This window comes from Oryctolagus cuniculus, chromosome 12, assembly GCF_964237555.1.
Source record: "Oryctolagus cuniculus chromosome 12, mOryCun1.1, whole genome shotgun sequence".
In the NCBI taxonomy this organism is placed as follows: Eukaryota; Metazoa; Chordata; class Mammalia; order Lagomorpha; family Leporidae; genus Oryctolagus; species Oryctolagus cuniculus.
Window position 1 is genome coordinate 37,782,076 of NC_091443.1, and position 25,654 is coordinate 37,807,729.

The 25,654-nt window shown below is 38.0% G+C and overlaps 1 protein-coding gene across 14 annotated transcripts in view; it reads right to left on the reverse strand.

Moving 5' to 3' along the window:
* Window positions 1–25,654, reverse strand: part of TTC6 (tetratricopeptide repeat domain 6) — a 281,858-nt gene that overhangs the window by 104,594 nt on the left and 151,610 nt on the right. For 12 of the 14 annotated variants that reach the window (XM_051822786.2, XM_051822793.2, XM_051822794.2 and 9 more), the window contains 7 exons: window positions 23,869–24,005; window positions 17,109–17,278; window positions 16,088–16,208; window positions 13,961–14,111; window positions 10,554–10,636; window positions 9,654–9,730; window positions 9,088–9,248 (listed from right to left, as the gene is read on the reverse strand). In XM_051822786.2, the coding sequence (XP_051678746.2) occupies window positions 9,088–9,248; window positions 9,654–9,730; window positions 10,554–10,636; window positions 13,961–14,111; window positions 16,088–16,208; window positions 17,109–17,278; window positions 23,869–24,005 (900 nt within the window). Of the gene's footprint in view, window positions 1–9,087; window positions 9,249–9,653; window positions 9,731–10,553; window positions 10,637–13,960; window positions 14,112–16,087; window positions 16,209–17,108; window positions 17,279–20,482; window positions 23,839–23,868; window positions 24,006–25,654 lie in introns of those variants that run through there. The other 2 variants (XM_051822795.2, XM_051822796.2) reach the window with 2 other exon arrangements.

The window sequence follows — 25,654 nt, forward strand, 5'->3', positions numbered from 1 at the left end:
GCCAGATTCTGTCCCAGTTGCCCCTCTTCCAGGCCAGCTCTCTGCTGTGGCCAGGGAATACAGTGGAGGAGTACTTGGGCCCTGCACCCACATGGGAGACCAGGAGAAGCACCTGGCTCCTGCCATCGGATCAGCGTGGTGTGCCAGCCACAGCGTGCCGGCCACGGCGGCCATTGGAGGGTGAACCAACAGCAAAGGAAAACTTTTCTCTCTGTCTCTCTCTCTCACTGTCCACTTTGCCTGTCAAAAAAAAAAAAAAAGACATGAGAATCAATCTTTGTGATTCTCAGTCCTATCTGTCCTCTGGGCCAACCTTTTGCATGAAAGAGATCATGCTTGCTGCTGGGTTGTTTTATTAACCTTCCTGCCAGTATAATTTTGAGGTCTAACATCATCCTATCATTTTGTACTCTCTTGTCTTGTTTGGTTCAAACTGGTTTCTGAAGAAATAATTTTCTTAAGATCTTGGGAGATCTTTCATGGATTTCACAGGAAACTCACCCTGTTAGACAAAAGTCACATCCATTAATTATTTTTTCAAGAAAATAACTTTACTTTGCATCTTGCTGAGATGTCTGAGTGACAATGCCCTTAAACTTGTAGAGATCCTCCTGTTTGGGTAACAAGATTTTAAGGCATATTCTCAATTTCTTGAAAGGCATTAGCGTGACTGAGTACCCCAACGTTATGATCTTCCTGAGATCTTAGCAAAAAGTTTCCCAGTCACATCACATTCTTTTCTCTAGAAAATGCTTTCCTGACAGTGAATATTTTCATTTTATCATCTTTTGCCCTTTTGGAGAGGTTGATAATTCTCAACATCACCAAGTCCTAGTTTGTTTTAACAGTTCTTAATTTCTCTCTCTCCTCTCACATTTTACTCTGTGTAGCAAGAAGAGACCTGACAGCACTACGTTTGCTTAGAAACTATCTTCTCTATATAACCTGGCTCCACACTTATTAATTCTTCTTCCCACGGAACTTCAGGAGACAATTTTGCTCACTACATTAAAAGGATCCCCCTTCTACCAGTTTCCAATAATATGTTCATTATTAGCTTTCCAATATGTTCATTATTGGCTTGTGGGTCCTCTGCCCCAACATCTTTGAAGACCAGATATCTAGTAACAGTCTATATGAGGGAATTTAAGCTTTATCTGTTACACTCCTTCAAATTCTTAAAGCCTCTGCTTGGTTCCAAAGCTGCTCTAGTATTTTTAGGTATTTGTTATAGCACTGCCCTATTTTCAGTTACTAAAATCTGCATTAGTTTCCTATTTCTGTAAAAAAAAAAAAAAGTTACCACAAACTTAGTGCCTTAAAGCAATACACACTTATTATCTCACAAGTTTCCATGGGCTAGGAGTCTGGGCACAGGTTAACTTAGTTCTCCATTCTGGGTCCCGCAGGCTGCAGACAAGGCTTCAACCTGGTTTTGTTCTCATTTGGAGGCTCAACTAAGGAAGTGCCTTCTTCAAGTCCACGTCCTTGTGGATGTATTTCTGAGGGCGCAGACTTCTGTCTAGCTTTTGGCTGGAGGTTGCCCTGAGATTCAAGGGCCACCAAAGTTCACCATTGTGGGGTCCTCCCAAAGACAGTTCACCTATAGCTCTTTGCTTCATCAAAGGCAGAAGTGTTTCTCCAGTCTGCTAAGAGTCTTACATACTATAACATAACTATGACCACGACATAAAATTACATTTGCCTTATCCTATTGGCTAGAAGCAAGTCACAGGTTCCATCTACATTCAAGGTCATACCTGTTGTTGGTTATCTTACAATGTATTTGCCATAAGAGGACCAAAGCCAGATTATAGTGAGTAACCAAATGAGTGGAATGTGAAAAAAAGAAAATAATGATTGTAGAAAATTTTCTAAGATTTGGTTGTACCAGAGTCAGTAATTGGAGAGGTCAAGGGTCAAAAACATAGATTTTTTTTGTATATTAAATAGTTACTCATAATGAAATGCATGTGGAATGGAACCTATAAAAAGTCCAAAAAGGCCTAAGGAAGAAAAAAAATAGGAATAATGATGGCTATTGTTTATTAAGTATTTACTATGTTCCGGATACTAAAGACTTAAGTAGTTACTTGATTTTTCTCATTTAGTGCTTGCAAAAAATCTTACGTGTTCTCTAATCATCTCCATCTTAAGATGTGAGAACTGAAAAGAGGAGTGACTTTCTTGTTGGCTCATGGATGGCACATGGTAGACCTGGGATAAAAATCCAGGCAATTCATGTCCAGAATCCATCCTGTCAACCAAGAATTTTATTCCTGAGAATATGGGTGTGATGGCAATTTTAAAATGCTAGAATATTGTAAAAATGAAATGAGGCCAGATTGGCACAATGCCCTCATTCTATCTGATGCATATAGAGGGTTAATTGATGTGAACTGCCTTTCACTGTTAGTAGCAGCAGCAGTAGTAGTAGTAGTAGTAGCAGTAGTAGCAGCAGCAGTAGTAGTAGTAGCAGTAGTCTATACATGTTTTGCATTATTGAGTATACACCAAAAAATCCAGAAAATATCTAAAAGTCCTTTACATGAATAGGAAATCCACCTGACATTAACTAGACTCTGAAGTCTCCTAAATATCAATTCAAATCTCCAATCCTATGAAAAATTTCAATGTTCACTGGATTAGGTGTTAACTAAAATAGTGACAATATGTTTAAAAACTCCACTTCATCTATACTACTACTCATAATTTAACAATATAAGGCAATGCATAATAGTTTTAAATGTTGCCTGTTGTTAGAGTGCTGCAATTAATGTTTCTCAAGAAACTAAGATACACTCTCTGGGGAATGTCTTCAACAATCCTATTTACAGTACACATATACCCCAAAACCCAAGACTGGCATCGTAATACATGGTGAGCTGATGGGAGGCAAGGAGTCGCAGTAAGGTCAGATGTCTACAGCAGTCTCACAATATGGATTCCACACACTGAGTCAACATCAAGGAGGAGAATTTGAGTGTGGCATGCATTCATTGATTTAGAGTGCTCAGTGGTTATAATATCAGCTAAAGAACTAAATATTTTCGTATTTATCAAAGAAAGCAGAGCAGATGACTTTACAAGTTCCTTTTACTAATCATCAAAAGAAGAGGTCATTTCAATCTTTAGACAAATTCATTCACCAAATAGAAAGGGGGGAGGCATTTTGCCTAGTGGTTAAGATGCTTGTTAAATCACCTCTTCACCCATGGTGGAGTACCTGGGTTCGAGTCCCAGCTCCACTAATGTGCATCTTGAGAGGCAGCAGGTTATGGTTCAAGTAGTTAGATCCCTGTCACCAACACCCAGAGAGACCTGCATTGAGTCCCAGCTCTCAGCTTCATCCTGACACATTCCATTGTGGGCATCTGAAGAGTGAATCAGTGGGTTACAGTGCATTCTCACTCCTCTCTCAAATACAAGCTTTTTAAAAAGGAAAACAGGAATGTTCACCCAAGTCACCCCAGGGAACCAATACAGCCTTGATACTCAAATCCAGCAAGTCCTTTCCCACTCATGAATACAAACACAAAGATCCTCACCAGCAAACTAAATTTAGTAAGGTATAAAAACATAATATTCTCTGATCAACTTGGTTTAACTCAGGAATTCCTGGTTGGTCTAATATGAAATAATCTATGACATCTAATCTGCTACATTAACATATTAAAGGATAAAAATATAAAAATCATTTCAACACTTGATGTAAATAATTTAATAAAATTCAAAGTGGCAATAGAAAATTCTTGTTATAGATTTATTTATTTATTTGAAACAGAAAGAGTAGGATGGAGAGAGAGAGTTTCCATCAACTGGTTCACTCCCCAAATTGCTGTAATAGAAGGTCTGGTCCAGGTTGAAGCCTGGAGCCTGGAGCTCCACCCAAGTCTTTCACATGGCTGGCAGGGGCCCAAGTACTTGGACCATCACCTGTTTTCTTCCTACATACATTAGAAGGAAGATGGATAGGAACTGGTGCCACTGGTATTTGAACGTGCACTCAAGAAGAGGATCCCAGCATTTTAAGCAGCAGCTTAGCCCACTGTGCCAAAGCACCAGCCCCAGAAAGAAAATTCTTTAGCCTTATATTAGTTCAAGTAGTCTACAAAAATCAACCATAAATTTCATTCTTAGTAGCATAAATCTCTTTAAAATTTGGAAGAAGACAGGATGTCTCTGTCACCATTCTTTGTTTTGCTGTTAGATAAGAAAAAGAAATGGAGAACAAAGAAAAATAAAGGAAGATATAAACTACTCTTATTTATAAAGTATTTAAATTTCTACTTATGAACCCAAAATAATGATCTGAACTATTTTCAGAGACAATAGGAGAGAGCACAGCAAACTGGCTCATTACTATGCAAATTAAAAAATTTATTTTTATAAACCATCAGTAAACCAATTTTTTAGATACCACTTACAGGCCTGCCTGGTATTGCGGTGTAGCAGGTAAAGCTGCCACTTGCAACACTTGCATTCCACATGGGCACTGGTTAGAGTACCAGCTGCTCCACTACCAATGCAGTTCTCTGCTAATGTGCCCCTGGGAGAGCAGCAGCAGATGTCCCAAATGTTTGGGTATCTGCACCCACGTGGGAGATCCAGAAGCTTCTAGCTCCTGGCTTTGTCCTGGCCCAGACCTAGCCATTATGGCCATTTTGAGAGTGAATCAGCAGGTGGAAAATCCCCCTCTCTGCATCTCTCCTCTCTCTGTAACTCTGACTTTAAAATAGACAAATATAGCCGGCGCCGCGGCTCAATAGGCTAATAATCCGCCTTGTGGCACCAGCACACCGGGTTCTAGTCCCAGTTGGAGCACCGGAGTCTGTCCCGGTTGCCCCTCTTCCAGGCCAGCTCTCTGCTATGGCCAGGGAGTGCAGTGGGGGATGGCCCAAGTCCTTGGGCCCTGCACCCCACGGGAGACCAGGAGAAGCACCTGGCTCCTGCCATCGGATCAGCACGGTGCGCTGGCCACAGCGCGCCAGCCATGGTGGCCATTGGAGGGTGAACCAACGGCAAAGGAAGACCTTTCTCTCTGTCTCTCTCTCACTGTCCACTCTGCCTGTCAAAAAAAATAAAGAAAGAAAATAAAGAAAAGAATTAAAAAAATAGACAAATATTTTTTAAAAGATACTATGTATAATAGTGATGAAAATTATGAAAACATCTAGGAACACTTTCAACAAAAGATATATAAAATCTATTTGAAAGAAAATGTCAAATAAATGGGGAGGTATATTATCATAGCCATAAACTAAAAAATTCATTATCTTAAAGGTGTCAATTCTCCCTCAAATTTAGTATAATTTCAATCAAAAGTCCAAGAGTGTTTTTAATGGATATGGGTAGATGAATTTAAAATGTATGTAGCAGAGTAGTGTCTCTGGCAGGTATCAAAATTACAAGAAAGATTGTGGTAACAATAATTGAATTTTTGAACAGGAGTAAAATTGACCAAAACCATCCATGATCCAAACATATATGAAAATTTAAAATATGATAAATGTAGCACTGAAGATCTTTGTACTAAGGAGACTATTTCAATACACAATACTGAAACACTTGGATCTCCATATGGAGAATATTGAAATTCTTTCATTGTTTAACAACAAAAAAAAATTAACTTAAGGTAGAGTAAGTTGGTCTTAAATGGAAAAATCAAAGCAAACTTTTTAGTAAAAATGTAAGAGAATATCTTAGTAGCTTAGGTATGGAGAAGAATTTCTTATACAATATTGTGGGGAGCAACTGGGAGCAACTCGGACTAGACTAAGTTACTGGAATTAAGACTTATTCTATGCATCTGCTCTCCCACAATATGGCGCTGGGAGAGGAGGAAACAGCTTCTACCCAGCTGCCTCTCACCAACTTGACAAGCTGCAGGACCTGCTCCTGATTGGAGGAGAGCAGCGTACTCGGCGTGTGGGTAGCAGAGTTGGGATTGGTGGAAGAGGACTATAAAGGAGGAGAGAGACAACATGCACCAGGAACACCTGAGGAACATCTGAGCAGCCCCCGAGAGAGCCGGCTGGCAGTGTGCCGCTCCCCCGCGGAAGTGGGGAAAGTGGCAGGGGGAACCGCCCTTCCACGGAGGTGGAAGGGTCGGTAGCCAACTTGGGAAGAACCAGCAGCAAACCCAGGAAGGGCCGAGCGGACAAAAGAACAGCGCAGGGTCCTGTGTCGTTCCTCCGCGAAGAGGGGGAGCGACATAATGGTGCCGTGACTCGGATAGGAAGCCTAGGCAGGGTTTAGTGTCATTCCTCCATGAAGAGGGGGAGCAACATAATGGTGCCGTGACTCGGATAGGAAACCTAGGAGGGAAGAAACGGGAAGAAGTGGGAAAATACCGGAGAGAGAGACTAGCAAAGAGCCTAGGGAAAAGCCGGATGGAAAAGGTGCCGGAAGAAGCTATCGAAAGCCTAGGCATAGACTCGGATACGGACTACGGGGGGAAGCTGGGAGAAATCTCTTAGGTCGAAAGCGAAAGTGAAAGCTAGAACAAACAGACTCGGATACAGACTGTGGGGAGAAGCCAGGAGAAATGAGGGAGGAATATTGTTGGAAGAAAAGTTAGGAAACATACCGGGTAGAGAAAAATGTTAGGGAGGATGAAGCCGCGGGGGCAGGCCAAGGCGGAGACGTAAGCTAGCTTGGAATTCTTCAAGTCAGCCCGGGGAGCAAAAGGTGAAAATCTGGAACCAGAGGCAGAGACGTGGGCCGCCAGGTTGGAGTCCGTCAGATTAGCCCGGGGAGCAAAAGATGGGAAGCCAAACCGAAAGGCGGAGACGTGAGCCAGGTTGAATTCGCCAGGTTAGCCCAGGGAGCTTAGACTGAATACCGGTGGCGGAAACGTGAGCTAGGCTGTGTGATTCGCGGAAGCCGCCGCGTGCAGAGAGAGCACGGGGCGTGAATAGATAGGGAACGCGGGGCTGGCGCGAATGCTGTGGTGCGGTCACGAAGGGCATGGAGACCGCTGAGCGCGCGAAGCCGAGCCGCGCAGAGCCGGGAAGCCGCCGCGGGTGAGGTGCCGAGAAGCAGCCTCGGGGCGGGCGCCGGGAAACCGCGGGGATACGAGAAACAGAAGTTTAGAAGTAAAATGAGAGAAATAGGAATGCTGGTAGATAGAAGTAAAATAGGAGAAATAGGAATGCCCGGAGATAGAGAAATAGAGAAAAATAAGGCCTCCCCACAACATGGCAATGAGAGAGCTTGGATTCGGTCTGCCTGATTAGTAAGACGATAAGTACCTGTGGGCGGCTGCAGGTCACCGAAGACAGGCACATTATCAACACCAATAAGTCTCCCCACAAGACGGCAATGAGAGGGCTTGGATTCGGTCTGCCTGATTGGTAGGGCTTGTAAGCACCTGCAGGCAGTTCTAGCAGAGCAGAGCATGCGCTGCAGGGCACTGAACACAGGCACGCATCAGCGCCTAAAAACCTCCTCACAACATGGCAAAGAGAGGACCCGGATTCGGTTTGCCTGATTGATAGGGCTTGTAAGCACCTGTGGGCAACTCTAGTAAGCAGAGCAGAGTGTGTGCCACGGGGCACCGAAGACAGGCGCGTATCAACGCCAAAAATAAAAAGAAAGGGGGATCTGTGGGGAGCAACTGGGAGCAACTCGGACTTGACTAAGTTACTGGAATTAAGATTTATTCTATGCATCTGCTCTCCCACAATATGGCGCTGGGAGAGGAGGAAACAGCTTCTACCCAGCTGCCTCTCACCAACTTGACAAGCTGCAGGACCTGCTCCTGATTGGAGGAGAGCAGCATACTCGGCGTGTGGGTAGCAGAGTTGGGATTGGTGGAAGAGGACTATAAAGGAGGAGAGAGACAACATGCACAAGGAACATCTATCTGAAGGAACACCTGTGCAGCCCCCGAGAGAGCCGGCCGGCGGTGTGCCGCTCCCCCGCGGAAGTGGGGAAAGTGGCAGGGGAAACCGCCCTTCCACGGAGGTGGAAGGGACGGCAGCCAACCCGGGAAGAACCAGCAGCAAACCCGGGGAGGGCCGAGCAGACAAAAGAACAGCGCAGGGTCCTGTGTCGTTCCTCCACGAAGACGGGGAGCGACATAATGGTGCCGTGACTCGGATATGAAGCCTAGGCAGGGTTTAGTGTCGTTCCTCCATGAAGAGGGGGAGCGACATAATGGTGCCGTGACTCGGATAGGAAGCCTAGGCAGGGTTTAGTGTCATTCCTCCATGAAGAGGGGGAGCAACACAATATCTTTTAAAAAATAAGCCCTGAGAAATTTAAAATTGTTTTACACATTACAGTTAAGACACAAAAAGAAAATCCTAGATAAACCACAACTCTGAGAAGATATGTGGCACATAGTCAAAGATTAGAGTACAGAGTTCATTTTTAAATGCCCAAAATCACTAAGAACCAGACAAGCACAAAAATGGAAAAAGGAAATTGAGAGAACAGGAGTAACTGATAAACACCGATACTCAACCTGATGCTCAGACTCAGGAACAGCGATCCAGACAACAGTGAGACAAAAATTTTTATCCAAATTGGCAAAAGTTAAGTTAATATCACCACTTATGGTAGAGGACACAGATCAACAGGAACACTCATGCCACAGGTAGGATAATGAATTGGTACAATTCTGGGGCACAATGTATCATTTTCTTTTAAATGTTTTCTATTTATATAAGAACAAATTTCATGTATCATATATACAGATTTAACAGCATAATGACACTTTCCATCATGTCTTTCTTTCCTCCCTCACTTCCAACCTCCTCCTCCCTTTCTTATTTTTCTTTCAATTTTTACAATGTGTGTCACTTTCTTGAAAGCTGAACAGTCACTCTCTGGGAATATATTCTGGAAAACTATTCCACGTGTTAACAGAAGATTAAAAAAGAGAATATTTAGAGAAACTCTATTCCTCAGAGGGGAAAAAAATAACCTAAATATTAGTTAACAAAGAAAATACAAAAGAGTAGTATAATTTAGTTCTATAAAGTGATTTTAGTTTAGATTTATAATAGTTACATGTCAAACTAAGTACAATCTATACATTGCACCATGGATTTAGCAAGTGTTACTCAGAGGACTTCTCACCTTTGTTCTTTTGGCCTTCATATGTGCTTTTGCTATTAGAGCAAACGTGGCCATATCAGGTCTATTCCATGTGATTCCTTCTGAGACCTGAATGGCCTTGTCATGATTTTCACAAAATGAATAAATGAGTGCTTGCTGTATAGGAGTCAAATCAATGAGACCTAAAAGGAAAGGAAAGTTTATCAATACCTTTGCCAGGTATCAAGGATTTAAAATATAATCATTTTAATGAAATCAAGCAATATAATAAACTTTCTTTGAATTAACAACTCAATATTATACCCAAACTATTTACTACCAGAAAAAAATAAGAAATTCTAATTATACACTAAAAGGTACAATTGTAAGCCTTATATTTTCTGTGATAGCAGCTCTCCAAAAGTTCACTGAAATAATCATTTTAGTAATTGACTATGTACATGTGAACCTCAAGTTCTAAAACCTAACTTTGACTTTCAACTGATGCTATATGTATTATATATATATGATATACTCACACACATATAGCTATTTCAAGTAGTATAAAAGATTTAAACCAATTATAATTTTGCATCAACTGTACTTACCTCTGTTCATTTCTGATACTTGATAAATAGTGAACTTTGCAAGTTCATAGCATTTCATCATAAGAAGATACTGTCCTCTGAAAGAAATAGTAGCTTTATGATTCTAAGCAACCTAAAATAATTTTTCTAAAAATAAAGTTTCTTATAATCAGGTACTTAAAATTTTATAATTAGAATACATCCATGTATATTTACATACTTTTGCATAAAAATAAGGTGAAAATTATAGATATTCTTATCATCTAAATAGACAAACTAGCAGACTTGTGATAAGAAAAGAATTTAGAAAGTGATAATGAAAGAAAAATTTGTATTGTCCAGAAATATAAAGAGAGGGAAGTATTTGTATAAATTGCTAAAATGTGAATCAGGAGTCAAATGAAAAAGCAAGCCTATATCAGAAAACATTGTTCCATTTCATTTTTCCAGGTATATAAATCTTTAAAGACTATTATGTATTTCAGCAGTGACAACTCATAGCTTGCAAAGGACCCCTATACAGCAAGCTCCACTGTGTCTGGAATACAATATATCATTCTTTTTTTCACTGAATCGCCTAAGGTTTACGTTTGGTACCTCTGTGGATACAATCACAACTGCTCAAAATAAGTTACCTTACTTTCAGGAGGCAATTGATAAATATACAACTATTCACCTGCAAAACTTAACCAGTAGCAAGCATTTTGACGGAAGGGTACAGCAAAGGGAAAAAGCTGTTTATCTTATGTAATAAGTTACCTTCAAGTTTAGCAAAAATAACAACTACATCCAGCTTGCTGTTGGGAGATGGCCATTGCTCAGAAATTAAATGTAACAGGAGGAGACTCAAAGAATCATGAGAGAGCTAAAGAGCCCAACAACTGGAACAGGTGCAAAAGGATTCAATTTCTAGGCTCATACCTTATTATGTATAATTGGATTCCATCTGGCTGAAGGTGTATAGCCCGAGATAATTCATTGACTGCCTTTTTCAACTTATTCACCTGTTGAATGATAAACAGAAACTTACCTCCTAATAAAACCGATTGCTTTTTGTTTTTTATCCCTTCCCTCTTTACTATGGAAAGGTTGCAAGGATATATCCTAATGTATGAATGTCTTAACAGTCGTCAAAAACATAGGGTATTGAAAAGTTTTAGCATATGTTCATGAGGCAAAGTCTTTTGATTTTTAAAATCACTTAATTTTGAGAACTGATTATACATACCATGTACACATACATTTCCATATGTAAAACTATATTAAACATCTTATTTTGGGTGTGTGCTTTCTTTTTCATTCAACTTTTCAGTTTCTCTCCCTCAACCATAACATTTTTTCACCAAACTTCACCCACGCTAAAAAATGAAACTAAAATGCAAAGAGGGCTAAAATAAAAAGTCAATTCCATTTGAAAATAAGATATAAAAAGCAAGCTTGCCCGAAAATTAAGTAAATGAACAAAATCTAAAAATGATGCAAAAACAGAACCTTATAGCATCAATATATAATGACAAGGAAACATTCTTTCCTTAATATTAGTCACAGAAATATAATCTGAATTTTTATATATTCAGAGACAAAAATCAACTACCCTTGGAGATATTACCAAATATACAGTACACAGACACAACCAAAATTAACACAGGACAACCAACCACAGCCTCCTACTATAATGACATAATGATGCAAAGAACAGTATGTACAAAACTAATCTGTGGATGGAAGTAACCAGCACATGCAGGAATAGTACAGACTGGAGCAAAAAGTGGTTAGAGTCAAAAGTGGGAACTTAAAAGGAGGAAGTTTGAGATTTGTTTAAACAAATTTGAGGGATCTATTCTTAGCTGATTCTGCTTAGGTTGGCATAGGTAATAAACCTGTTCTATATTGCCGCACCTGTTCTTCCAACTGCCCGTATCATTGCATTGAGGAAACCTTGGTTTGGAACTACAGACAGAGGTTCACTCTCATCTTTCCAAGTTTCCCTGGGGTAGGACCTCTCCAGGAAGCCTTATATTAGATTCACTCTGGAGACTGGACTCACACAGGGGAAATATATAGTCTTCTATATAGGCAAGGGTTACTTTATAGTATAAATAAATATATATAATATATACTATATATATATAGTATAAATATATATATAAATATATAATTTACTATATAATTGTTTTAATCACTTGGAAGTTGTACATACTTTATACTCTCTTCTGAACCTTGCTTCTGTTACTCAAAAATATCTCATGGAAGGGCTGGCGCTGTGGCACAGTGGGTTAATGCCCTGGTCTGAAGTGCCGGCATCCCTTGTACGTGCCAGTTTTAGACCCGGCTGCTCCACTTCCGATCTAGCTCTCTGCTATGGCCTGGAAAGCAGTAGAAGATAGCCCAAGTCCTTGGGCCCCTGCACCCGTGTAGGAGACCTGGAGGAAGCTCCTGGCTCCTGGCTTTGGATGGGCGCAACTCTGGCCATTGTGGCCAACTGGGGAGTGAACCATCGGATGGAAAACCTCTCTGTCTCTGCCTCTCCTCTCTCTGTGTAACTCTCTCAAATAACTAAATAAATCTTTTAAAAAAAATCTCATGGAAATCCCTCCAAATCAGCAGGTATAGTTCATTTTTTTTTAATTGACTCCATAATATCCCATGGCGTAAAAACATCACCATTTCTTCAGCTATTGCCAGGTAAGGATTTTTGCTTCAAAAAATAGAGAGCTTTGAATAGGTGATCTTACACCCTTCTCTCATGCTGCTGCTCAGGATACATAACCTTCCCCAAAGGCCTGAGCTTCTTCAGCAAGGTTACTTTAAGCAAAAAAAAACCAAAAAACAAACAAACAAACAAAAAAAAACACATCATGGAATCATGTCCATGCCTTCCCCATCAGGGGTCAAGAGTAAATGTGGATCAGCCATGGGCTGTTAGCTCCACAGTTTTTTAGAATGCCAAAGATTTTGAATGGCACTCTAATCATACTGGTGCTGAGATGTAAACAGTGGAGAGCAGAACCCCAGGCAGCCCTCAGGGCACACATACGGTGCACAAGAAACAAGTCTTCGTGGTGTTCGTATGTAATTCTGAAGTTTCTTGGCTGTGGCATCACCCAGTCCATGCTGACTGGCCCATCCCTCAGAATGAAGTGCAGGACTTGCAGGGAAGCACAGGGGGCAATGAGGAGCCAGCTCCTGAAGGCACTGGTAGGCCTTTGGTTTTCAGAGAATTTGGCTGTTAGTTTAAGTGCAAAGGGAAGCTGTGGAAGGATTTTGAGCAAATAATCTGACGTGTTTTGGCAGGATTACTGTGGCTGTGGTGTTGAAAATCCAATGGAAAGAGTAAAAAACAGAAACAAGACTGGGGAGCTGCGGCAATAACCCTAGTGAGATCTGACAGTGTCTAGGAGATGGCAGTTTGTGGTGCAGTAGTGGAAAGACACATCTATTTTGAAGGGCAGAGACAAGAATTGACAGTGATTGTCTCTGGAAGGTCAAATTTGTTGCAGTTGGAGGACTTTTCCTACTTACTGAATCGTTCGGATTTGTTACACTAAGGATATATATAGATTTTTTTTTTTTACTGAAACATCTTGTAAAACTTTGAAAATATTTAAATGAATGTATATATGATTAGGATCCCATTCAATGAACTCATATACTCACCCATACACACACATATGCTAGACCAACAGACTCCAAAATATTTTCTTTAAAGATTTATTTATTTATTTGAAAGTCAGCATTACAGAGAGAGGGAGAGACAGAGAAAGAGATCTACCCACTGGTTCACTCCCCCCAGATGGCTGTGCCAGGAGCAAGAATTCTTCCAGGTCTTCCACACCACATGGGTTTCAGGGGCCCAAGCACTTGGACAATCTTCCTCTGCTTTTTCCAGTCCATTAGCAGTGGAGCAGCTGGGACATCAACCAGCACCCATATAAGATTCCAACATTTTAGGCAGCAGCTTTACCCACTATACCACAATGCCAGCCCTTAGACTCCAAAATGTTAATAGTAGTTACCTCTGGAGAATGAAATTATACTTATTAGTTTGCAACTATTTGAATATATTTATTACACTTAATAAATATATGATTTTATAATAAGAAAAGAGGAAATATTTAATAAAGACAATCATGTACATCTTAGAAGTAAACACTTTATAGGAAGGTAAGCATAGTTAACTATATTTGCTAAATTTTTGTTGCTTATGAATGCATTCACTCCTATAATATGCTGAAAAATAAATTAATATTATACAAAATTAAATTGAACATATACCCAGAAAATTAAAACCTTTTTTTAAAAAAAAATTATTGTCAAATTTTAAATACCTTATGAAAGGCTTCTGCTCGGCAAATATAGCTTTGAATATATAATGGATCAATTCTAATGGCCTCAGAAAACTGCCAAATGGCTTCAGTATAGTTATCCAGGTGTAGCAAATGTATGAGACCAATATTTATATAAGGTAAAATAATAGTTCTAAAAAATGAGAAAAATCTTGTTAGACATCTTCAATTATCCAAAATATTCTTCAATTATGAATTATTTAGACTTATTTTTGAATGTACATAATGAAATACATACATCAATCCACATCCACTGTATTCTAGTTAATGTTTCATGAAAGTCAGGTAAATTACCCTATAAAAAAGTATAAACACCTTTATAAAATCCTTCATAGAAAATTAACATTTGGAGTCCGTGCTCAGAACAGAATTCCTGAAATCTTCTAGGCTCTTAGAATAATTTATTGTTTGTTGACCTCAACTTGAATTATTTTGAATAATAAGCTTAGTTTTCTTCAACCTTAGGTCACAAGTAACAGTGAGAAATAGAAATATTCTAGGATTTGGCAGTTTAGGCTTAAAAATTTTCTCCACATAGGTATTAATGCAGCTACTTGTTTATATCAAATGAATTGTTTTTCCCCCTTAAAGATTTTTTTTTTTTTATTTGAAGGGTAGAGTTACAGAGAGAGTAGCGGGACAGAGAGAGAGAGAGAGAACTTCTATCTACTAGATCACTCCCTAAATGGCCACAATGGCCAAAGCTGGGTCAGTCTGAAGTCAGGAGCCAGGGGTTTCTTTCAGCTCCCCTACATAGGTGCAGGGACCCAAGCACTCAGGCCATCATCCACTTCTTTCCCAGGCACCCAGCTTAGCTGGGAGCTAGATTGGAACGGCTGGGGCTGGCGCTGTGGCTCACTTGGTTAATCCTCCTCCTGTGGCACTGGCATCCCATATGGGCACCGGGTTCTAGTCCCGGTTGCTTCTCTTCCAGTCCAGCTCTCTGCTGTGGCCCAGGAGTGCAGTGGAGGATGGCCCAAGTGCTTGGGCCCTGCACCTGCATGGGAGACCAGGAGGAAGCACCTGGCTCCTGGCTTCGGATCAGCGTAGCTCCGGCCATAGCAACCATTTGAAGGGTGAACCAACGGAAGGAAGATCTTTCTCTCTGTCTCTTTCTCTGTCTATAACTGTATCTGTAAAATAAAAAACAACAAAACAAAACAAAAAAAAGGAAAGTGGGACGGCGAGGACTTGAACTGACACCCATATGGGATGCTGGCATTGCAGGCAGAGGCTTAACCTGCTATGCTATAACACCATCTCCTGTTTTTCTCTCAGAATCAAACAATTTTCCATTGCAGAGACCACTTTAGAAATTACCTTGTTCAATGTCTCTACTTCAAGGTGAGGAAACTCTACATCCAATGCCCCAACCTCATCAAGCCTTGATCCTCTTCCAGGACACCAAACTTTTTATTGCCCACGTTGCACTTAACTCTTTCCTTTTCCTTCCTGGCTAAAACATCCCAAAGAAAACTACTGTAGTCATTAAGGGAACCACAACCCATGACTTTCCTAAGTCAAATTCAAAATTTATCTTGGATAAAGCTAATACATAGTTTGCTAGTTGGCATGGAATTGGCATGATTTGTGTTTTACCGCTTGATTTTCTGAAACAATGGTTGAAAATGGTATTGGTTTTTTTCTTTTACTGAACTAAGCAAAATGAAATCAGAAGTGAAAATCTAAATAAAAAGTGCTATTTAGTTATATATAATGGATAGCACAGCAGTGACATCTCAAGCAGAATACTTTATCATTATTTTAAAACTTGATAGCTTTCAATGAAGTTAATTTTAAAAAACTCTAGACTGGGTATTCCCAAGCTCCTCTTACTAACTTGTTAATTTATTATCAATGATTTAACTCCTCTCAAACCCATTCAGTCTCTAAAGTTTGCAAAAGCACCTGAAGCAAACAGATGTTGAGGCCAAGTCTTATTTCACCAGTTATCTTATTTTTAGTAGTATTCTAGTTTTAATATGAATTTATGATTTTCTCATTGTCTACTATGTTATCAATTAGGAGAGAAAATGTTTTCTTTCAACTTGTCTTTTTTATTAATTTTAAATAAAACTGACATCAGTTCACATGAAAAGGAAAACATACCTTTCTAGAGAAATAACTGTTTCGAAGTCACAAATTGCCAGCATCCAAAACTTTAGATTTGTATAGATTATGCCCCGATGTAGAAAAGAACTAAGATTCTCATAGCCATCATTTATCAGAACTTAAAAATAAAAGAACATATATATAGATAGATAGATAGATACACATTATTCAGACAACAAACATTTCTGAGTTACATTTTAGCCTATAGCCTTCCTATGGATTATTTTTTTAACTTTTTAATTTGAAAGTCAGAGAATCAGAAAAAGAGAAAGAGAGAGAGAGAGAGAGAGAGAGATACTATATATAGGTTCACTCCCCATCTGCCTGCAGCAGCTGGAGCTGGTCCACCAGCTCAAAGCCAGGAATTCAAAACTCAAACTAGGTCTCCAAAAAGGGTGGAGAGACCTGAGTACTTGAGCTATCACTGCCTCCCAGGACATGCACAAGCAGGAAGCTGGAATCAGAAGCAGACCTGGGATCTGAACCCAGGCACTCCAACATGGGTTGTCCAAAGCGACATTTTAAATGCTGCACCAAATGCCTGCCTCTATTTTTTTAACATTACATAAAATAAAATAAATGTTTGATTAATGTACTCATTTAGTAACATAATAGTATTATACATACAAAATGTATTTGTTTATTAGTAACAACATGGCTATTATGATTCACAGAGATTGAAAAGTATTAAAATTTCCAATAACTGCTAGATATTATTCTTAGCTAAGGAAATATCTTGAGGTTCCTTTTAGATTATGAATGATAAATTCCTGAGACTTATGTACCAAAAAAAGGGGGGGCTCTATTAGAAACACTTTTAGCTACATCATATGTACACGAATATATATATATATTATATGTATTATGGAATATATAGTAATAAATATACTTAAATGTACAACTATGCATAGTACACTATAAGTATACTATGTATAAAATATACATAGTACATTCGTGATCCCACATAAGTATTCCCCTCAGACCAGATGCCTGTGCATGTGTCGCTGAGGGAAAGTACCTGAAACGCTGTAATCCTGCAGCGCTCTCAAAGGGTTACTCCTTCTAAACAAGCAAGCTCGGTAATACAACGCTAACCAGTTATTAGGATCCAAGTGAATTGCAGCAGAAAGGTCTTGAGTTGCTTGTTTATAATAGCGCTGTTTAACATAGGCTCTCCCTCGATATGTCCTAGAAAAAGAAAAAAAATCATTTTTACATGTATTGCAAAATATTCACTTTCTCTTTTTGGTATATCTATACAACTAATTTTTATATTTGAATAACAATTGATGATTGCTTCTGCTTGCTTCTGGAGAGTTTGATTATCACCTTAATAGCAAAAAGCATATGAACGTTTTATAAATAACTTACACTTGATTATATCATTATATGTTTATTGATTGTATTTTGTATAAATTACATGGTTATAAATTTATTTCATTTATTATATTTATCAGAGATGTGTGTCACTGAAATAAATGTGGTATTCACTTATTTCTATTTTTACTGAATATCCAAATGTGTTAGTCACTGATTTATACAAAACTGCTTTCTAGAAAAATAAAATAAGCCATTTCTCAAGAATAAGAAAGTAGAAATTGTTATGGAGCAGGAGGCCTTTGGCAGTTGTTAAGACATCACTTGGTTCTCTGTTACCAAGTAAAAAATATTAATAAATAATATTACTATTGGTTTATCAAATCTAATTCCTCACATAATACATTTGAGAATCCTCATTAGTGTATTAATTAAGAAAACATTAATTTACCATTATGTATAGAAAATTAAAGGTGTAAAAGAACTGGCCATTGTTAAGTAAAATTTCATCTTTTATATTAGTTTTGATACCACAGCCAGATTTTTAGTGGACTACATTGTAACTAACTTGATCATTTAATAATACACACCTTGTATCTTCTACTTGCTGTGAGTTTGATTTTAAATTTTTCATATAATCATTTTTACTTGTAGATTAGCTTCCAGTTTATGTATTCCAGAGAAGCCAACAAACCTACACTCCTACTGGCCCCGTCACAGACTTATCCCTCCAAGTTAAATCATCAAGTCCCCCAAATAGTTACTTTCAGAAAAACAGTTTAGTATAATCTTCCCCAGAAAACCCCCTAAGATAATGAAATCTCATTTGCTAATCTTTTCTAAGCTACAACTTTTCATAACTTCAGATATTTTTTCTTGTATGTGTTCCTGCTAGGAAAAGGACTTCCCCATTTTTACAATTTCTCTTTACACCTTTGTCAATCATCTTTTATCCCCCCTATCATACAGATGTCAGTCAGTCTTCAAGAAGTAGTCTTCTTCAGCTGTTTGGTGATCAAAACAAGGACTATCAAGCTATCAGATTTTTAGAATCGCTTTCAATAAAAGGAAATTTAAAACTTAAGTACTATATGAGTATACTTCCCATAAATGTTACATTTTAAAACACTGTCATTTTTGTTATGAAATCTGATCCCTACAATGAAGACACACAGAATTCTTGGTTCATACCAAAAACTCTAACCAGATCACTGAGGCATCCTTACCAGAGGCTATCTACAAAGATATCTAAAAATGTTTTTTACAACTTAATGATTTCATTGTATTGAAATGGAATTCTGTCTGTAAAAGGGGTCTTCAGAAATTTCATGGAAAATGCAAATTATGAAAAGATTATGTATATACTTCAAAATAATTTCACACCAAAAGAAAACAAGACATCACTTGGGATGCCTGTGTGCCCATCTTCAGTCTGCTATCGATTGCATCTTCCTGCTAATGCACACCCTGGCAAGCAGCAGGCAGGCGATGGCTCAAGTAGTTGCATCCTGCCACTAATGTGAAAGATCTGGACTGAGTTCCCAGCTCCTTACTTTGACCTGATCCAGATCCAGTTTCTTGGGCATTTGGGGAGTGAACTAGTGGATAGGAAATCTGTCTGTCTCTCTCACATTTCCCCTCTGTCTCAAATGAATAAAATAAATAAAATGCTAAAATAGTGCTGTAAAAGAAGTTATAGGACTTTTCTCTGGCACTGAAGATACATCCAAATAAAAGAGAAATTGCTCTTTTATGAATGGAGGCTTATTCATCAGGTGTGAGAATGTGATTCTTTTCTCATGAACTTCTGACTACAATTTTGAAATTATCACTGACCTCCATCAACTCCTGAAAAACTTACTTCCAATTAGTTAATATTGTGAAGTACATCTGCTTTTTAAAATGAAATAAAAGATGGCAAGGAAAACAGGAGAAAGAAACTAAAATAAACCTTCTCTGAAAATCTAAAATAAACCCAGGAGGAGGATAAGCAGGTGTTCAAGAAGATTATATTATGAAACTAATAGCAAATTGGAGAAAAGCATGCAACCAGCATCCTGGCAGACTGAGAATGGAGGTCTTTCAAAAGCAGTAAGCATCTTGAGATTTTATCCTGGAAGAAGTTGTGGGGTTTTTTTGTTTGTTTGTTTTTTGGTTTTTGGTTTTTGGTTTTTGCTCTACCTTCAAGAAATGTATATATCTTCTAATATGTAAAAGTTATATATTTAATTATTACTCACTCAAGGAATATCAGTAATTATTTTTTGGCTTAAATGATTCTGAATCTAAAGTTTTACAGGATAAGTCTTTTGTACTAACTCTGTGGTGTGCCATTAAGTCATGTGAATCATGAAACACACTGACTTTTGCACCTCCTCTTTCTTTGATTTCTACTGTCTCAATACTTCAGACTTTCATAGGCTCACACTTGGGTCACTCGTATTAGTCTATTCATAGCTCTGGAGCAGTAAGACTTGCTTATAATCCAATAAAGATCTCTTTTCTCAAAAAAAAAAAAAGCTTCCTTTTTAGTGGCCCCCATTGCTAATGGGAAAAAGACAAATTCCTTAAAATGGCATCTGAGGTGCTTTAAGACAGTACTATCTTTTAATACCTTGAATTAACCTTCTTGTTATTCTCTAATCATTTCATTCCCTTCCTGTAAATATTGTTCTTTAATTCAAAAAGATGAGAACCAGAACAGACCAATAGCTAGGGAAGAATTTTTAAGGGTTTTAGTAAAGTTACTCTACCTGAAAATGGCTGAAAGCTGGGATAACTTTAGAAATGAGTTATTTTTAACTTTCACAGAACAAAAAGAAATTCCAATAATAATAGGCAAGTTTCTAAGAAAATATAGAAGTCTATTTACATTGAAATTTTAAAAGTCAAAAATTTAAAACAACTAGAGGAATCTTTAGGTAAATTATTAATCTGACCTAAAAATGGAGAATGACTTTCTAAAGCAAGGAGTAAATGAGGGAACGGATAGAAAAATTTGGCCATGTAAACTTTTACTATTTAATTTTTCTGTTTAAAAAAAAAACCATTCCCCACATCCTCACCGCCACTTACTCATCATTTTGACAATTATTCACTCTAACAGGTGTGAAGTGATGGCTCATGTGGTCTTGATTTTCATTCTCCTGATGATTACTGATGTTGAGCACTTCTTCATACATCTATTGGTCATTTGCATGTCTTCTGAGAAACATCTATTCAGATCATTTCTCTATGTTTTTAGTCACATTATTTGGTGTTTTTTGCTATTATCATAATTATTCCTATATTTTGGACATTAGTCCCTTAACAGATTCATGGTTTGTAAATGTTTTCTCCCACTCTGTAGCACACACACACACACAACGGAATACAATTCAGCACTTAAAAGAAGCAAATCACAATCATCAGCTGAGGTACATCCAGGTTGATTCCATATCTTAGCTATTGGATGAAGAAAAGGTGGTGTACATATATACACGATGGAATATTACTTAGTAACAAAAAAGACTGAAATACTGATGACATTTGCAACAAAATGAACGCAAATGGGGATCATTAAATCAGAGCCAAAAAGTCAAATATCACATGCTTTCTCTTATTTGTGGTAGTTAATTTATAGAGAGAACATAAAAATTGTGAGGATGTCAAATCATTTGGTATATAGTTACAAATATTGCTGCACTGAATCATACCGTGTAAATGGCAGTATACTCATTTTTCTCACATTAAAAAAAAGAAATGGGGTGAGGGATAGTGAGGACTCTTGGGGTACCACTAATGTTTAGTTCTTAACTTGGATGTGGGTTATGAGTTGGAGTAGGACACCAAAACCTCAATTATCTGTATACTTACGTGCACTTCTTGGTATGCATACTGTATTTCAGTAAAATGTCTTTTTTAAAAAGCAAAGGAGTAAACACCTTCATTTATTACAATTTAGATGAACCCAAAGGACATTATGCTAACTGAAATAAGCCAGGCACAAAAAGATAAATATCACATGATCTCATCTAGGCATTAAATCTAAAACAGGAAAACTCATGTCAGTAGAGAGTAGAATGGTGGTTACTAGAGACTTGAGTTGGGGGGGGACAGGGAAACAGGAGATCGGACATGAGTACAATGTTTCAGTTAGACCAGGGACTAAGCTTTAGTGACCGATTGCATAGCATGGTATAATATATATTGCAAAATTGCTAAAAGAGTAAATTTTCAATGTTCTCAACACAAAAAACAAGCATGTGATGTGATTAATGTTAATTAGCTTGACTTAATCATTACAAATTGTATACATAACTCATAATATACTGTATTCCAAGAATATATACCGGTATAATTTGCCAATTTAAAATAAATTAATGCTTTAAAAACTAATTTCATTTGCATTTCATAAATACTGATTACATCACAAAGCTTTTAAAGCATTGCTTACTATCTATATTATTCTTCCTGAATTCCTTTTCATATCTTTTGTGTTAATTATACAGAGAACTATTCATGTAGATTTCTTCATTATTTTAATGTAATGTGTATAGTAAACTTTGTTCTTCCATTTTTATATGCAGTTTTCACTTTGCTGTTTTTCTTTTCATCTCAGTTTCATTTTGAAGAGGTATAAAATGTGTGTATAGTCATACCTACTCATCCTTTCACTTGCAATTTTAAAACACTTTGAGTGAAATCACGCATCCACAAAGTATACAAAACAGAGACGTTCACCTTAGTGACTTTTCTCACTCTAAATGCCTGTGTAACTATCACCAGGTCAACATTAAATCATTTCAGGACTCTACAAACTCCCTTGCATCTTTGCCTCCCCTGGAAGGTAACAGCTATCCTGATTGTGTTTTAATCACTTCCTCACAGCTCTTCCTAGCTACATCATGTAAGTGTGTGACCCTAGGTAACATTAGTTGAGTTTGCCTGCTTTTTCAACTCCATATAAATAGAATCACATAATACTATTTCACATCTAGCTTCTTTTGATGAGTGTTATACAGTGTTGTATGCTTCTCTAGTTAACTTATTTATTATCTTGTGCAGTATTCAGCAGATGGATACACTATAATTTACTTAGCCACTACACTGTTGGTGGATGTTTGAGTGTTTCTAATTTTTCATGATTCTCAATATTGTTCCCTTGAATGCTCTTGTGCATATCTTTAGGTACACACAGGCCTGCATTTGTTGGATATAGGGTTTCTGGTTCACAGAGTCTGCAAGTGTATTTATAAAGCTTTAGGGTCCAACTGATTTTCCAAAGTGGTTGTGCTATCAGCAGTGTAGGTGAGTTCTACATTAGCACCGATTTTATTATATGACTTTCAAATGTCAGCCATCCACATGAATACAGTAACATCCTACTGGGTTTCATTTTTTTCATTTTCCTCATTACTAACATGACTTTATTTTTCACATACCTATCCATTACTAACATGACTGCATTTTTCACATACCTATTAACCATTTGGATTTCCCCCTTTGCTATTTATGTCTCTTAGGTTGTCTGTTTTTCTTAAATTTGTTTTGCTTTCTTGATATAAGCCTTTGTTGGGTACATTTATGGCAAATATTTTTCCCTTTCTTGATTGCCATTGTACTGCTTAAATACTATTTTTGATAAACAGTTCTTGAACGTAATATATTCCAGTTTATTGTCTTCTTATTTAAAGCTTATATTTTCTGTTATATGAGAATGTTTTTTCCTACCGTGATGCCATGTAGATATTCTATCTGATTTTCTAGAAGACTTCTTTTTTTTCTTTCAAATTTAAATTTATGATATATCTAAAATCAATTTTTGTATATGGTGTGAATTAGGGATCAGATTTTCTTTTTTCATGTGCATCCAATTTTTCCTGAAACATTAGTGGAAAGACTGTCCCTTATGACTGCTCCACAGTACTAGCTTTGCAGGAAATGAAGACTAGTTCTTTTTAAAGAAAGATTTATTTATTTGAATGGCAGAGTTTGAGAGAAAGAGAAAGTGATGGATTTTCTATCTCCTGTTTCACTTCCCAAACATCTGTAACATCTGTGGCTGGGGCTGGCCAAAGCCAGGAGCCTGGAACTCCATCCAGGTCTCTCACAAGAGAGGCAAGGGCCAAAGAGCTTGGACCATCTTCCATTGCTTTCCCGGGTGCATTACCAGGGAGTGATTGGAAGTGGAGCAGCCAGGACTCAAACTGGTGCTCATATGGGATGCAGCTATCACAGGCAGAGGATTTTAACCCACTGTACCAAAACACAGGCCCCATCACACAATTCATAATTGACATTTTCACTTGATAAGTTACCCACTGCCATAAAGATGTAGGTAGGTTAGGAACTTCATTCACTAGTGGCAGTGAAAATTAATCGTTTTTAAAGGATTGTCTGCTTGTATTTCAAGTGATTTGCTCTACTGAAAATATATTTCAAATAATAATTTCAAAATCTGCATCTAAAATAATTCTTACCTTGCTTTGGAATGTTGGTGATCTATATTTAACAAAGCTGTAAAATCCTGTGTGGCTAAAATCCAGTTTTCATTTTCATAGTAAAACATCCCACGTTTAAATAATGCATCTGTTCTTTGGGGATCATAAAAAATACACTACAGGGGTGGAAGGAGGTGCATAAACATATCACATAATGAAAAAGTACACTACCTATACAGTCACATAGCAAGGTCAGTGGACTACAGCCAGATTTTTAACTTCAGATTACATAAAGTAAGATAAATCTTTCCATCATCAAATTTTAGAGAATATTTTCTAAGAAAGAAAAAACACCAAGAACAAGAAGTAAATACTTTTTGCCACTGAAATTTTCACTGATAAAAATTCATAAGTGAAATGCTCAAGAGTGGAGTTAATATTGGATCCATCACAGCATTGTATCCTAAAGATGAGACACGGTAGACTATATCAAGGCTGATTCAATCAAATAAAATATGGATTAATGTGCTCTCTGAGGAAAAGAAGTAAATTGGTACAAGAATAATTCATTCATTTCACATTGACATACAAGGCAGTGGAGTAGACAGATTACATTATTATCTACTCTGTTATAAAACTCTTCCCCTAATGGTAGAAGAAAAGAATCAAGGCACAAGGGAAGTTACCAAGAATTTTTAAAACAAAACAAAAAACAGTATTTTGATGTTTACCTGACCTCAGGGTGCTGCTTTAATCTACTTGTGCCAGATAGAGGAAATTAACAGAATCAATAATCTAATAATTTCACTATATTCAGATTTTTTAGATTTGGGGTCATTTCCAGACCAGAAGTTACAGAACTCCAATATTTTACTCAAGCAGAAGAATGTTGAGTATATGCAGAAATCATCCTAAGTTAAACAGGCAACAGAGGAGGCTGGTGCTGTGGTGTAGTAAGCTAAGCCTCCATCTGCAGTGTCAGCATCCCATATGGGTGCCAGTTCAAGTCCCAGCTGCTCTACTTCCAATCTAGCTCCCTGCTAACTGCCTGAGAAAGCAGTGGAAGATGGCTCCTGCACCCACATGGGAGACCTGGAAGAAGTTCCTGGCTACTGATCAGTGCAGCTCTGCGCGTTGCCGTCATTTGTGGGGTGAACCAGCAGGTGGAAGACCTCTCTGTCTTTCCCTTGCTCTGTCTGTAATTCTGCCTCTCAAATAATCTTTTTAATGTGTTTTTTAAAGATATGTTTATTTATTTATTTATTTCGAAGGCAGAGTTACAGAGAGGCAGAAGCAGAGAGAGAGGTCTTCCATCCACTAGGTCACCCCCCAGTTGGCCACAATGGCTGGACGCTGGGTCAATCAGTAGTCAGGAGCCAGGAGCTTCCTCTTGGTCTCCCACATGGGTGCAGCAGCTCAAGTACTTGAGCCATCTTCTACTGCCTTCCCAGACCATAGCAGAGAGCTGTATCAGAAGTGGAGCAGCCAGGACTCAAACTGGCACCCATATGGGATGCCAGCACTGCAGGTGGCAGCCTTACCTACTATGCCACAGTGCTGGCCCCAATAAATAAATCTGAGAAAAAAAAGCTCACCATTTCAAAAAAGGGTTTATTTAAAAAAAAAAAGGCAACTGAGAACACAGAAAATTATCTAAACAATTTCTTCTAATGTCTCCAGTGTACTGAGCACTACAGATTTGGAATTAAAAGTCAGGAGATCAAGGTGACAATTTTGCTACACTCAAGATGACATTTTACCCTAAGTCTAGCCTCAAAATATGGTTGAACTAAAAGTACACTTCCTCAAGGACATTCCCTGAACT